This window comes from Caretta caretta, chromosome 6 (genome assembly GCF_965140235.1).
Source record: "Caretta caretta isolate rCarCar2 chromosome 6, rCarCar1.hap1, whole genome shotgun sequence".
Taxonomy (NCBI): Eukaryota; Metazoa; Chordata; order Testudines; family Cheloniidae; genus Caretta; species Caretta caretta.
In genome coordinates, this window is record NC_134211.1 from 16,858,656 (window position 1) to 16,873,848 (window position 15,193).

A 15,193-nucleotide genomic window follows, 5' to 3' on the forward strand; every position below is an offset into this window, starting at 1 on the left:
CATGTCCATGATTCCTTCAGGCGGCTTCACAAGGGCTCTGTGTGGGATGGGGTTGGGGGGAGTTGAAATTAAGACTGAGCTGTCCCTAATATCGCTGAGGGCTTTTCCCTGAGCTGTTGAAATCTTCTCACCAAAGCCTCTCAATGGAAAAAACAGATCATTGAACAACACAAAACGTTTCTCATTTTTGTATCATTCAAAATAGTCCAGTTTTTCTCTTAAATCAAAAATCTATTTCAATTCAAATCAGGGTGAATATTTGGGGGCTTCCCCCCATCTCTTACCTCCCCTCCCCCCCCCCCACCTTCTTCAGATAAACAAAAACTGAACATTTTCATTAAAATTTTCAAATAAATAATTTTCCCCCCCCTTCAAATATTTTCTCTGGAAGTAATTGCCAGTTTTGAGAGCCCAGTAACACGTACGAGTGGTTCCAATTATTCCCTCCTATGTGCATTACTTTGGGCTTGTCAATACTGAATTCCATCTGCCCAGCACAGTAGGGTCTCTCTGACGTTCCTCACAGATGGCCCTACTGTAGACTAACTCAGATGCTTTCACACAAGTGCACAGACGGGGAGGGGCACAAGGAGCTTCCCCTCCAACTTGCACAGCCTGTGTAAGGGCCAGGCACAATTGCAGTCCCTGTGCTCAGGGCAGTGCAGAGGTTGCTCCCTCCATGTCACCCCACAGGGGCAGGAAGCAGGAGTGGTAGGGCTGAGGCACCAGCCCACAGAGAGGAACTGGCGCACACGGGGGGTGTAACGCACCTTGAAGGGGGGTAGCAGGTGCTGTGCTCCCTGCCCTCGCCCTGGGGCAGCTGTGCTCCACACCTCCCCCAGCACGGGCTGTGCAGACATGTGGGGCGGGGAGCAGAGGGGGCAGCAGAGGCACATGAGAGCCGTGAGTCAGAGCCACATGGGGATGGCAGAGGAGTGGACTGAAGGGTCAGAGGCACACAGAGGTTTTGGGGGTTGGGAGTCCCCTGGCAGTCACCTCGGGTAGGGGGTTGAGGATTCTGGGGGTCTCACTGGCAAAGTCCAGCTCCCACCCCAGTGGGGGTGGAGCAGGGAGCTAGGAGCTCTGGGATAGTGGGGATGTGGGTGCTGCGGTTTTGTGGGGAACCAGGCAGGGCAACCCTTTGGTTGGGGGATATAGTGGATATGGTGTGAAGGTTTCTCTAGAGGTAGCTGTTTCATGGAGACTTTGGATCAGGCCCATAAAGCTCATTTCGGCTCCACAGAACTCAATGGGACTTGTGCAGTTGATTCCAATGGCAGCAGTATTGGGCCTACAGAGTGGGGGAAATTCCCCAGTAAGGTTTAATTCGCTCTTCACACCAGCTTTGCTCAGATGCGGCTGTCTGTACACGGGGCCGTGCAGGGGAGAATCACCCAGAGTGTTAGGGTCAAATTCCACCTTGAGTTACTCCCTGTGCAGCCCCTTTGGCTTCTCCAGGAACAATCCTGCGCTGGCAGGAAGATCCTGGGTCTTGTCCACGTGTAACTTCCATGAGTCAGTGGAGTTGCACGGATGTAACTAAGGGCAGAATTTGGCCCTTGTGTCACAGCAACCTCTCGGCTCCATCCGAGTCCTGTAAGAGAGGAATCATTACCATGCAAACCAACCCAGGGTTAGCAGGATAAACTGCTGCAGGGCCTGTTCCAATTGCTATAAACTCACATACTGAAAAATCCAATGTATGGCTCCTGAGCTAAGTTGCCCTCGGTATGGAAGGGAACAAAAGCGTGTTTCCTCAGAGAGCTGAAACTTTTTAAAAATCATATCTAATGCACTTCACGTGCGCAAGAGTAATGAGAAGCATTCGGAAATGGTGTGTGTGTCTGTGTGTGTGACACCTTCTCTGTATTATTATTACTAGTCACTCCAAGTACCTGGCGGCAGACATGGCCTATCAAAATCCACCTCCACATGCCTGGGGGGGTGGGGGGGGAAGAACTCATGCTTTATGACCAAAAACTTCTCCAATAGTCCTGGGTCTGTCCCTAAAGCATCTCACCCCTCTGCATCATTTTCAAGAATTTCCAAAAAATTGTGTAAGACTGTATTGTAGGAGAACACTGTACAAGTGCCCACTCAGAGGGTAATGGATCTTCATCTACATAGTCACAGTGTGTGAACTAGTTTAGAACTTTCTGAAAAAGCCAGGAGCACCCAAAGAAGTTTAAAAAAACGCTGTCATTTTTGCCCACACGGCTGTCACGGATAAGAAACAGAAACCATGAAAAAATGTCTGGCTAACACCTCTGAGAACTTCCCTAGTTCTAGAGAACGGGAGAATTTTTGTGCATTAGCACACACAATGGCAAGAAACACAAACTTTAAAGTGGAACAATATTTCTTGATTCATTATCTTTATTGGACTCCTGCAAAGCTGACACAGAAATGTACATCCAGGATAAACAAGTGTTGCAGATAGATACAGATAATACTGACTTAATAGCTGTGGAATCGTGTAAAACTACAAACCATTTGTAGAGACCCAAACAGTGTCTGAGCTATCGGAACAGAATGACAATTCCCCTCTGGATCCAAAGATGGTTCCTGAGTTTCCCTGCTGAACTCACAAAGACTGAAAAGGGAGGTTCCCAGACTCCTCCATCTCATGATCCCACATCTCCCCTCCCCTAGGTCCTGGTCCCCTACCTCCTACCTTTCCCCCAAAGGTCAGACCAAGCGTGGAACAAATCCAGCTCCTACTCCTGAGTCTCACCCTCAGGCAGGAGGGCTGGCTTTGACAATCTCTACCTAGTCTCCTACCCCAGATGCTGAAATAAGCTGCTGGAGTCACTGGGGGTGGGGCATGGGATCCCTCTCCCTGGCTGCTGTCCTAGCGAGTGGCAGGGCAGTCAAGCCAGAGCCACCTTGGTGCAATGGCTCCCACTCATCAACCTACCACAGTGATACTCAGACTGCGGCTCGCAAGCTGCAAGTGGCTCTTTGATGTGTCTCCTGTGGCTCTTTGCAGCACATGATATTAAAACACTGGGTGATTTAATTATTAACCAATTTAAGTCATTAACCAATCAGGATGCTTTTACTATATCATTAATCAACAAAGTTATCAACTTGCACTAAGTTATTAACTTATTTGGTGTGAGTATATATATATGTAAACTAAATATTTCCCATCATACTGCTTAAATATGAATAGTATTACAGTAAATGAAACAATGAATTCAAACTCCTGTGGTTCTTTTGGGTAGCGTTCATCCCTAATTTGGCTCCTTATCCACTGAGGTCTGAGTATCACTGACCTACCATATGTACAGCTCAGGTTTTATCTTTTTGACAGCATACAGCTCTGGATGTTTCTCTTCGCTTAGATCGAAACAGTTCACTCTGTGGGGAAAAGCAAAAAAGAAAAGAAGTGTTAATTCTCAATGCAGACACGATCAATTTTTCTCCATGTTCACTGAAGGTAGGATAAGAAGTAATGGGCTTAATCTGCAGCCGGGGACATTTAGGTTAGCGATTAGGAAAAACTTTCCAACTTTAAAAAGCCTGCTCCTAAGTGACCAGAGGCGTTTTGCAAGGGAGTTCTCCAGGTGAAGGAGGAGCGATTATGTGATCCTTGGGGTAAGTTTGTTGTCTGTAGTGTGTGTGTTTGTGGTGTGCTTGCTGCTTGACTGAAATATAACGTGTGGTCTGTTTATTTGGGGGACTGTGGGCTGACCGTTTTTGTGCTGAGCCTAGCAGCCTGCTAGGCAAGGCTGAGAGCTTCTTAACAAGGCTTTGATCCTTAAGCCCTTTAGCACCCATCAACCCTTAACCAGGGGGCAGGGCAACTCAGGAAGACCAGGGCTTTAAAAAGCCCACTCACTCGTAAGTGACCAGAGGTGCTAGTGAACAGGAGTGGCTAACAGGGGAGTTTTGCAAGAGAGTTCTCCAGGGCGAGTGGGGGGAAAGCTAGATAAACTTAACATTCTTTAAACTTGAAGCTAAAAACACCCCCTGATAAAAACAAAACACCAACAAAGGAATGAGCTTCAGGAGTAAAAAGAGAATGCAGGCAGAAGTCCAGCAACAGAGTGGGGGCTGTCCAGTTTATTGCACCCAATGCAGCATGTATGATTACTTGCCCTATGGCAGGTGGTATATGTGTGCATTCGGTGCAAGAAGCTCCTGGCCCTCAGAGACTGTGTACGGACTTTGGAGACCTGGGTGGCTGAGCTGGAGGAGCTAAGGGAGACAGAGAGGTACACAGATGAGACTTTCCGAGACACAGTAGAACGGTCCCACCCCCAGTCTGACAGCCTCTGTGCTGTTGAGGAGGATGAAAGTCTCAGGGAAGGAGAACACCCAACTGGAGCAAAGGGAAATGATCCCACAGTTGGGACCCTCCTTCCAGATGATGACGTGGTATCCTCTCACATGGACGATACCTCTCCAGGGAAGGGAACTCCAGTTATTAGGAAGAGACAGGCATTAGTAATGGGCGATTTGATCATTAGAAACATAGATATCTGGGTTTGCGATAACCAGGAGAACTGCATGGTGACTTGTCTGCCTGGTGCGAAGGTTGCGGATCTCTCGAGGCATCTAGATAGGCTTATGTGTCGTGCTGGGGAGGAGCCGGTGGTCATGGTACATGTAGGTACCAATGATATAGGGAGGAATAGGAGAGACGTCCTGGAGGCCAAATTTAGGCTTCTAGGTAAGAGATTGAAGTCCACAACCTCCATGGTAACATTCTCTGAGATGCTTCCAGTTCCATACGCAGGGCCAGTTAGACAGGCAGAACTGCAGGATCTCAATGCATAGATGAGATGATAGTGTAGGGAAGAGGGGTTTAGATTGGTTAGGAACTGGGGAAACTTTTGGGAAAGGGGGAGACTATACAGGAAGGATGGGCTCCACCTAAACCAAAATGGAACCAGATTGCTGGCACTTAAAATTAAAACGGTCATAGAGCAGTTTTTAAACTAAGGGCTGGGGGAAAGCCGACAGGTGCGGAGGAGCACGTGGTGTGGACAGAGACATCCCTTAGGGGAGGATCTATTAATGGAGATTGTCTATGTCCTAGTAAGGAGGAGAGGATGAAAGATGATAAAAATACAGGTAGGATCTGATGAGAAACAGCCAAATGAAAAAAAGTCCCATTCAATTACATCACGTAATGGCAGACAGCTAAAAAGTGACAAGTTTTTAAAAGTGCTTATATACCAATCTAGAAGTCCAAATAATAAGATGGGTGAACGAGAGTGCTTTGTATTAAATGAGGACATTGATGTAATAGTCCTCACAGAAACTTGGTGGAATGAGGATAATCAACGGGACACAGTAATACCAGGGACAAAATATATCGGAAGGACAGAACAGGTTGTGCTGGTGAGGGAGTGGCACTATATGTGAAAGAAGGCATAGAATCAAATGAAGTAAAAAGCTTAAATGAACCAAATTGTAGCATAGAAATTTCTATAGATAGTAATTGCATGCTCTAATAATAATATAGCAGTAGGGATATACTACCGACACCTGACCAGGATGGTGATAGTGAGTGTGAAATGCTCAGGGAAATTAGAGAGGCTATTCAAATAAAAAACTCAATAATAATGGGGGATTTCAACTATCCCCATATTGACTGGGTACATGTCACCTCAGGAAGGGATGCAGAGATAAAGTTTCTTGACACCTTAAATGACTGCTTCTTGGAGCAGTTAGTCCTGGAACCCACAAGAGGAGAGGCAATTCTTGATTTAGTCCTAAGCGGAGCACAGGATCTCATCCAAGAAGTGAATATAGCTGGACTGCTTGGTAATAGTGACCATAATATAATTAAATTTAACATCCCTGTGGTGGGGAAAACACCACAGTAGCCCAACACTGTAGCATTTAATTTCAGAAAGGGGGACTAGACAAAAATGAGGAAGTTAGTGAAACAGAAATTAAAAGGTACAGCACCAAAAGTAAAATCCCTGCAAGCTGCATGGAAACTTTTTAAAGACACCATAATAAAGGCTCAACTTAAATGTGTAGCCCAAATTAAAAAACATAATAAGAGAACCAAAAAAGAGCCACTGTGGCTAAACAACAAAGTAAAAGAAGCAGTGAGGGGCAGAAAGGCATCCTTTAACAAGTGGAAGTTAAATCCTAGTGAGGAAAATAGAAAGGAGCATAAACTCTGGCAAATGAAGTGTAAAAATATGATTAGGAAGGCCAAAAAAGAACTTGAAGAACAGTTAGCCAAAGGTTCAAAAAGTAATAGCAAAAATGTTAAGTACATCAGAAGCAGGAAGCCCACTAAACAATCAGTGGGGCCACTGGACAATCGAGATGCTAAAGGAGCACTCAAGGACGATAAGGCCATTGCAGAGACACTAAATGAATTCTTTGCATCTGTCTTCACTGCAGAGGATGTGAGGGAGATTCCCAAACCTGAGCCATTCTTTTTAGGTGACAAATCTGAGGCACTGTCCCAGATTGAGATGTCATTAGAGGAGGTTTTGGAACAAATTGACAAATTAAATAGTAATAAGTCACCAGGACCAGATGGTATTCACGCAAGAGTTCTGAAGGAACTCAAATGCGAAATTGCAGAACTACTAACTGTAGTCTGTAACCTGTCATTTAAATCAGCTTCTGTACCAGATGACTGGAGGATAGCTGATGTGACTCCAATTTTTTAAAAGGGCTCCAGAGATGATATTGGCAATTACAGGCCGGTAAGCCTGACTTCAGTACTGGGCAAGCTGGTTGAAACTATAGTAAAGAACAAAATTGTCAGACACACAGATGAACATAATTTGTTAGGGAAGAGTCAACATGGTTTTTGTAAAGGGAAATGCCTCACCAATCTACTAGAATTCTTTGAGGGGGTCAACAAGCATGTGGACGGGGAGATCCATTGGATATAGTGTACTTAGATTTTCAGAAAGCCTTTGACAAGGTCCCTCACCAAAGGCTCTTAAGCAAAGTAAACTGTCATAGGTTAAGAGGGAAGGTCCTCTCATGGATTGGTAACTGGTTAAAAGATAGGAAACAAAGGGTAGAAATAAATTATCAGTTTTCAGAATGGAGAGAGGTATACAGTGGTGTCCCCCAGGGGTCTGTACTGAGACCAGTCCTATTCAACATATTCATAAATGATCTGGAAAAAGAGGTAAACAGCGAGGTGGCAAAATCTGCAGATGATACAAAACTACTCAAGATAGTTAAGTCCCAGGCAGACTGCGAAGAGCTACAAAAGGATCTCTCAAAACTGGGTGACTGGGCAACAAAATAGCAGATGAAATTCAGTGTTGATAAATGCAAAGTAATGCACATTGGAAAACATAATCCCAACTATACATATAAAATGATGGGGTATAAATTAGCTGTTACCACTCAAGAAAGATATCTTGCAGTCACTATCGATAGTTCTCTGAAAATATCCATTCAATGTGCAGCGGCAGTCAAAAAATTTTGGGCATCATTAAGAAAGGGATAGAATCTGGGGGGAGCAAGGGCTGTTATAGCAGAAATAAGGGAGAGACAAGACAGAACTGGGCGTGGAAATCAAATCAGTATCTTAGATGTCTGTATCTAATGCGAGAAGTATGGGGAATAAGTAGGAAAAACTCAAAATGCTAGTAAATAAATACAACTATTACATAGCTGGCATCACGGAGACTTGGTGGGATAATATGCATGACTGGAATATTGGTATAGAAGGATACAGCTTGCTCAGGAAGGACAGGCAGGGAAAAAAGGCAGGAGGTGTTGCCTTATAAATTAAAAATGTATACACTTGAACTGAGGTTGAGATAGAAATAAAAGACAGACTTGTTGAAAGTCTCTGGGTAAATATAAAAGGGGTAATAACCAAGGGTGATGTCATGGTAGGGGCCTACTACAGACCACCAGACCAGGAAGAAGAGGTGGATGAGGCTTTTTTTAAACTAACCAAATCATCCAAAGCTCAGGACTTGGTGGCGATGGGGGACTTTAACTACCCAGACATCTGTTGGGAAAATAACATCGCAGGGCACAGATTATCCAAAGTTCTTGGAATGTATTGGAGACCATTTTTTATTTCAGAAGGTGAAGAAAGCTAGTAGGAGAAGGCTGTTCTAGATTTGATTTTGACAAATAGGGAGGAACTGGTTGAGAATTTGAAAGTGGAAGGCAACTTGGGTGCAAGTGATCATGAAATGGTAGAATTCATGATTCTAAGGAATGGTAGGAGGGAGAATAGCACAATAAAGACAGTGGATTTTGAGAAGGCAGACTTTAGCAAACTCAGGGAGTTGGTAGGTAAAATCCCATGGGAAGCAAGTCTAAGGGGAAAAACAATTGAAGACAGTTGACAGTTTTTCAAAGAGACATTATTAAGGGCACAAGAGCAAACTATCCCATTGTGTGGGAAAGATAGGAAGTATGGCAAGAGAACACATATTCAATGATCTAAAACCCAGAAAAGAGTCCTACAAAAAGTGGAAACAAATTACGAAGGATGAATATAAACAAATAACACAAGTATGTAGGGACAAAATTAGAAAAGCCAAAGCACAAAACGAGCTCAAACTAGCTAGGGACATAAAAGGAAACAAGAAAACATTCTACAAATACATTAGAAGCAAAAGAAAGACCAAGGACAGAGTAGGCCCGTTACTCAACGAGGGGGGAAAGACAATAACAGAAAATGTGGAAATGGCAGAGGTGCTTAATGACTTCTTTGTTTCAGTTTTCACCAAGAAGGCTGGTGGCGATTGGATGTCTAACATAGTGAATGCCCGTGAAAATGAGGTAGGATCAGAAGCTAAAATAGGGAAAGAACAAGTCAAAAATTATTTAGACAAGTTACATGTCTTCACATCACCAGGGCCTGATGAAATGCATCCTAGAATACTCAAGGAGCTGACAGAGTCGATATCTGAGCCATTAGCAATTATCTTTGAAAAGTCATGGAAGACGGGAGACATTCCAGAAGAATGGAAAAGAGCAAATATAGTGCCCATCTATAAAAAGGGAAATAAGGACAACCTGGGGAATTACAGACCAGTCAACTTAACTTCTGTACCTGGAAAGCTAATGGAGCAAATAATTAAGCAATCAATTTGCAAACACCTAGACAACAATAAGGTGATAAATAACAGTCAGCATGGATTTATCAAGAACAAATTGTGTCAAACCAACATGACAGCTTTCTTTGACAGTGTAACAAGCCTTGTAGATGGGGGGAAGTGGTAGATGTGGTATATCTGGACTTTAGTAAGGGTTTTGATACTGTCTCGCATGACCTTCTCATAAACAAACTAGGGAAATACAACCTAGATGGAACTACTATAAACTGGGTGCATAACTGGTTGAAAAATCATTCCCAGAGGGTAGTTAACAGTGGTTCACAGTCATGCTGGAAGGGCATATCAAGAGGGGTCCCGTAGGAATCGGTTCTGGGTCCGGTTCTGTTCAATATCTTCATCAATGATTTAGATAATGGCATAGAGAGTAAGTACACTTATAAAGTTTGAAGATGATACCAAGCTGGGAGGGGTTGCAAGTGCTTTGGAGGATAGGATTAAAATTCAAAATGATCTGGAGAAATGGTCTGAAGTAAACAGGATGAAATTCAATAAGGACAAATGCAAAGTACTCCACTTAGGAAGGAACAATCAGTTGTACACATACAAAATGGGAAATGACTGCCTAGGAAGGAGTACTGCGGAAAGAGATCTGGGGGTCACAGTGGATCTCAAGCTAAATATGAATCAACTGTGTAATGCTGTTGCAAAAAAAGAAAGCATAATTTTGGGATGTATTAGCAGGAGTATTGTAAACAAGACACGAGAAGTAGTTCTTCCGCTCTACTCTGTGCTAATTAGGCTTCAACTGGAGTATTGTGTCCAGTTCTGGGTGCCACATTTCAGGAAACATGTGGACAAATTGGAGAAAGTCCAGAGAAGAGCAACAAAAATTATTAAAGGTCTAGAACACATGACCTATGAGGGAAAATTGAAAAAATTGGGTCTCTTTAGTCTGGAGAAGAGAAGACTGGGAGGGGACATGATAACTGTTTTCAAGGATGTAAAAGGTTGTTACAAGGAGGAGGGAGAAAAATTGTTCTTCTTAACCTCCGAGGATAGGACAAGAAGCAATGGACTTAAATTGCAGCAAGGGCAGTTTAGGTTGGACATTAGGAAAAACTTCCTAACTATCACAGTGGTTAAGCACTGGAATAAATTGCCTAGAGAAGCTGTGGAATCTCCATCATTGGGGATTTTTAAGATCAGGTTGGACACACACCTGTCAGGGATGGTCTAGATCAAGGGTCTCAAACACATGGCCCATGGAGTTATTTCCTACAGCCCGCCATAGCTCCCCTTGCCCCCCATCTCCATCCCCCCCCGAGCGCGCTGTGTCTCCTCTCCTCTGCCTACCTCCCAGTGCGTCCCACCGCCAAACAGTTGTTTGGCAGCGCTTAGGATTTTCCAGGAGGGAGGGAGGAGGAGTGGGGCGCTCAGGGGAGGAGGCTGAGAAGAGGTGGGGCTGGGGTGGGGATTTGGGGAAGGGGTTGGAATGGGGGCAGGGAAGGGGTGGGAAGAGGCAGGGCCTCATGGAAGGGATGGAGTGGGGTGGGGCCAGGGACGGGGGGGGAGCTTTTGTATCTTTGTATGACAAGGTGTCAGTGATGTGGCCCTCAGGCCAATGTACTAGTCTTCATGTGGCCCTCATGGTGATTTGAGTTTGAGATCCCTGGTCTAGATAATAATTGGACCTGCCTTGAGTGCAGGGGACTGGAGTAGATGGCCTCTCGAGGTCCCTTCCAGTTCTATGATTCTAAGACAGAAAATATCATGTTGCCCCTATATAAATCCATGTAACACCCACATCTTGAATAATGCATGCAGATGTGTCACCCCATCTCAAAAAAGATATATTGGAATTGGAAAAGGTTCATAAAAGGGCAACAAAAATTATTAGGGGTATGGAACGGCTTACATATGAGGACAGATGAATAAGACTGGGACTTTTCAGCTTGGAAAAGAGACGACTAAGTGGGGATATGATTGAGGTCTATAAAACCACGACTGGTGTGGAGAAAGTGAATATGGAACTGTTATTTACTCCTTCCCATAACACAAGAACTAGGGGTCACCAAATCAAATTAATAGGCAGCAGGCAGTTAATAGGCAGCTAAAACAAACAAAAGGAAGTATTTCTTCACACAACGCACAGTGAAACTGTGGAACTCCTTGCCAGAGCATGTTGTGAAGGCCAAGATTATAACAGAGTTAAAAAAAGAACTAGATAAATTCATGGAGGACAGGTGCATCAATGGCTATTAGTCAGGATGGGTAGGGATGCTGTCCTTAGCCTCTCTTTGCCAGAAGCTGGGAATGGGCGACAGGGGATGGATCACTTGATGATTACCTGATCTGTTCATTCCCTCTGGGGCATCTGGCATTGACCACTGTCAGAAGGCAGGATACTGGGCTGGATGGATCTTTGGTCTGATCCAGTATGGCCATTCTCATGTTCTTAACTAGAAGGATACGTAACTCTAGAATAAGCTTCCAAGAGAGGTTGTGGAATCCCCATCATTAGAGGTTTTTAAGAACAGGTTGGAAAAACACCTGTCAGGGACGGTCTAGGTTTACTTGGTCCTGGGGCTGAACTTACTATCCTCTCACGGTCCCTGCCAGCCCTACATTTCTATGCTGGCTGACAGTCCATCTGAGGCGGAGGGCACTGCACACCTTTGGGTTCTTTATGATTACTACTTATTGCGGTAACGCCTAGCATACTGAGCAACATTTTCAAATTTATTTTAGGGGCAGCCTGGCCAAACGAGTGCAGCACGGCGACCCCACACACAAAGTCGCAAAACCACTCACTCAAATTTGGCATGGTTAAGCCTGAGAGGCGCTGTGACCCACTGGTCGTCCAGGAACCAATGACAGGTTAATCTGGTGCTGAGCAGAGGTCAGCTACATTACCCGGAATCTTGTGCATCAGCCGTACACGAGCATCAGTGTCTCTCACTCTGTCTCTGAGAGAGAGAGAAAGGCTAATGCACATGTGTGGCTGATGCATATGTAGCTGCAGGAGATAACATTATTAAATTGGGAGTCGGGAGTCTGTTCTTTGTAAGTGGGAGTCTCCCTGACATGCTGGGAAACTTGGTCAGTATGGCGCCTAGGAGCCATTGTCATAGGCTAGGAGCTTATTGTGTTGGGCACTGCACAAACACAGAACACAAAGACAGTCCTTCCCCAAAGAGCTCACAGTCCCAGCTGCCTGCCAGAGCCACCGCCCTGCCTGCTGCCTTACCCTTGGGGAAGGGGAGGAGAAGCGCTGGTGCAGTCTGTGCCTGGTCTGCTTCCCCCACACCCCACTCACGCTGTACCACTGTAATGTGAATACTCGCTGCGGTGGTGGAAGGGGTTTTTCCATCAGTGTAGTAAATCCACCTCCTGGTAGCTAGGTCAATGGAAGAATTCTATCCTGGGACTTAGGTTTGCTTAACGATGTCTCTCAGGGATGTGATTTTTTCTCACCCCTGAGCAATTTAGATAGATCAGCCTAAGTTTCAGGTGGAAGCCAGGCCTCACTGCTATCTGTATCTTTAAAACATTTGGGCTGGGTGTTTGTGCGGATTATAAATGGCACTTTCGTACTTTTCTTTGGGTCTTTCACTCTTCTTTTCTCTCTCTCTTTTGTCTGTCTGTTAGTCTTTGTCCCGGGATCAATCGTGATAATGGTTGTAAATTATCTGAGTACAGGCGGGTTCCATTAATTAAATTGTGAAAGAATCCCAGACTTCTGTTTTCAGTCTTTCCCACTGAATAAAATAACGTGCCATTCTAATATGACAAACCGCTGCCTTTTGTATGCCCTGAACACCACTGTGTTATTCAGCTTTTCAAACAGTAAACTGCAGCCTTTCTCCAAAGCAGTGGGAAAAGAATAACAGCCAGTTCTTGGGTTAGGGGGCATGGAAAGAAACACTGTGAATCAAGTAAAAAAAAGTCCTTACTCATGACCCGGAGTTAACACGAACAAATTAAAGGGACCCAGCAGTAACTTACAAGAAGTTCCGAAGATCACAGCTTACAAACCTCAGGCCACCACACAGCACCATCGCTCTTGGATCTCCCGCATTCAGATCAGCTATGATGTCATAACTCCACAATCTGCAGGAACCAAATATAGACCATGAGGAAACAATGCTTATTTTTACACCATTCACTGCTGTCAGTGGTGTCTAAAAGGAGATTCTTTACCCGGACATGCACAGATAAATCATAATGCTCCCATTGGCACGACAGGCCCCTGAGGGAATTCCTTTCCATGTGCACCTGTTGCGTCAGTTACGGTATATTCTACATGCAAACGTCCAGCTGAATTTAAGGAAAAGGTGAACCTTGGGAGTTCACTTTTAATGGGTTTGAGAATTCTAGCAACTTGCTGTAATGAGCTACTGGTTCATTACTGGATACTCCCATCTTCTAGAACAAGCTGGAGCGAAAGGCGTGGTTCATGGATGATGTACATGGGCACTAAATATGCCTTGAATATATTAGGATTATTAACCACTATGATCACATCTCATTTCCAAACCAAGAGTTGATGAATGCTTTCCCCAACCTAACACAGAAAAACTTGCTGACAGCTACCTCAGTTTACCCCAAAAGAGTGCCTATTCCAATTCTAACTTCTAGAAACCAGGACAATAGAAGGCCAATATTCCATTTTCAAGGTGCCAGATTGGCTTTCTATAGAAAGCCAGATACATTGAAACTAAACTCTGAACTCTCCCAGGGATAAAACGGGAATGTTTACAAAAATTTCCTTCACTTTGCCTAAGTTTATAGATACCTTTGTCAATTTCTTTAAGTGAATGTAAGTCAACTGGGGAACATAGAAAACATTTTATAAATTTACAGATGAATGAAATTGCTTTTTTGGTGTAGCTAAAGAGGTCCACCCAAAGATTAAACACGTTTATAGGAAAGAGCATGTAAAGCATGACATATTAACTACGGGACACAATCAAATCATAGTGAGGTAGATCAGAGATAAGACTGGACACTGTAAATTTAAACTGGTTAGATCCACTGCTTGATCTACTTGAAATGAAGGTTCCATAAGTCAAACTTCCTGAAATACTAAGACTCCAAAATGAATTTTCACCCCAAATTACAAACTGCACTTTTGTCTGCCTTCTGAATCAGATACAGTCTCCCTCTACATGTGGATAATCTGTTTTATTCCTTTTTTTTTCTTTTATTCCACAGTAAGTCCCAAAAGCTATTAAATAAAATGTGCCAGACATAATAGAAAAAAACAACAAGGAGTCCTTGTGGCACCTTAGAGACTAACAAATTTATTTGGGCATAAGCTTTCGTGGGCTAGAACCCACTTCATCAGATGTATGAAGTAAAAAAATACAGGAGCAGGTATAAATACATGAAAGGATGGGGGGTTTCTTTACCAAGTGTGAGGTCAGTCTAACAAGATAAATCAATTAACAGCAGGATAGCAAGGGAGGAAAATTAACTTTTGAAGTGGTAAGAGAGTGGCCCATTACAGACAGTTGACACGAAGGTGTGAGTAACAGTAGGGAGAAATTAGTACTGGGGAAATTACGTTTAGGTTTGTAATGACCCAACCACTCCCAGTCTCTATTCAGGCCTAATCTGATGGTATCCAGTTTGCAAATTAATTCCAGTTCTGCAGCTTCACAGAAGCTTTGTTAGTCTCTAAGGTGCCACAAGGACTCCTTGTTGTTTTTGGTGATACAGACTAACACGGCTACCACTGAGACCAGACATAATAGAGAATATACAAAACACGTCTACTCAGTTCAGAGGAATTGTAAAAGATGTTTGTTTTTCTTTTGACTGGTTGTTGCACTCTGAAATACTGTGATGAAACCACTCTGAAATACTGATATGAATATTACAGCCTGAGAAAAAGTTATTGACAGGGCTAAGCATCTGACGTGTGTGTAGCTTGGGAATATTAACAGAACTGCTTAGCAAAGGGAATTTTCATTAACAATGTGGGTCAATATAGAAAACGATCTTTGAAATTAATGAAACTTAAATATCCTCTGATGAGAAAGGAATCACGAACTTTATTAGACACCATCACCAGCTACTGGACACAAGTACCAAAGAAACTGGAGCAGCAGAAACCTGATGCCTATTGGCAAGTGTCAAATAGGAAGAGAAGAGGGCAGACCCCT

The 15,193-nt window shown here is 43.8% G+C and overlaps 1 protein-coding gene across 2 annotated transcripts in view; it reads right to left on the minus strand.

Annotated features, from left to right (window-relative positions):
• Positions 1 to 2,358: 2,358 nt before the first annotated feature.
• LOC125638529 (NACHT, LRR and PYD domains-containing protein 3) overlaps positions 2,359 to 15,193 on the minus strand; it is a 70,302-nt gene continuing 57,467 nt past the window's right edge. Inside the window, exons 11-12 of one of the 2 annotated variants that reach the window (XM_075129285.1) lie at positions 13,062 to 13,136; positions 2,359 to 3,363 (exon numbers count right to left, since the gene is read on the minus strand). In XM_075129285.1, the coding sequence (XP_074985386.1) occupies positions 3,279 to 3,363; positions 13,062 to 13,136 (160 nt within the window). In that variant the 3' untranslated portion in view covers positions 2,359 to 3,278. Of the gene's footprint in view, positions 3,364 to 13,031; positions 13,137 to 15,193 lie in introns of both variants that reach the window. The other variant, XM_048854419.2, reaches the window with a different exon arrangement.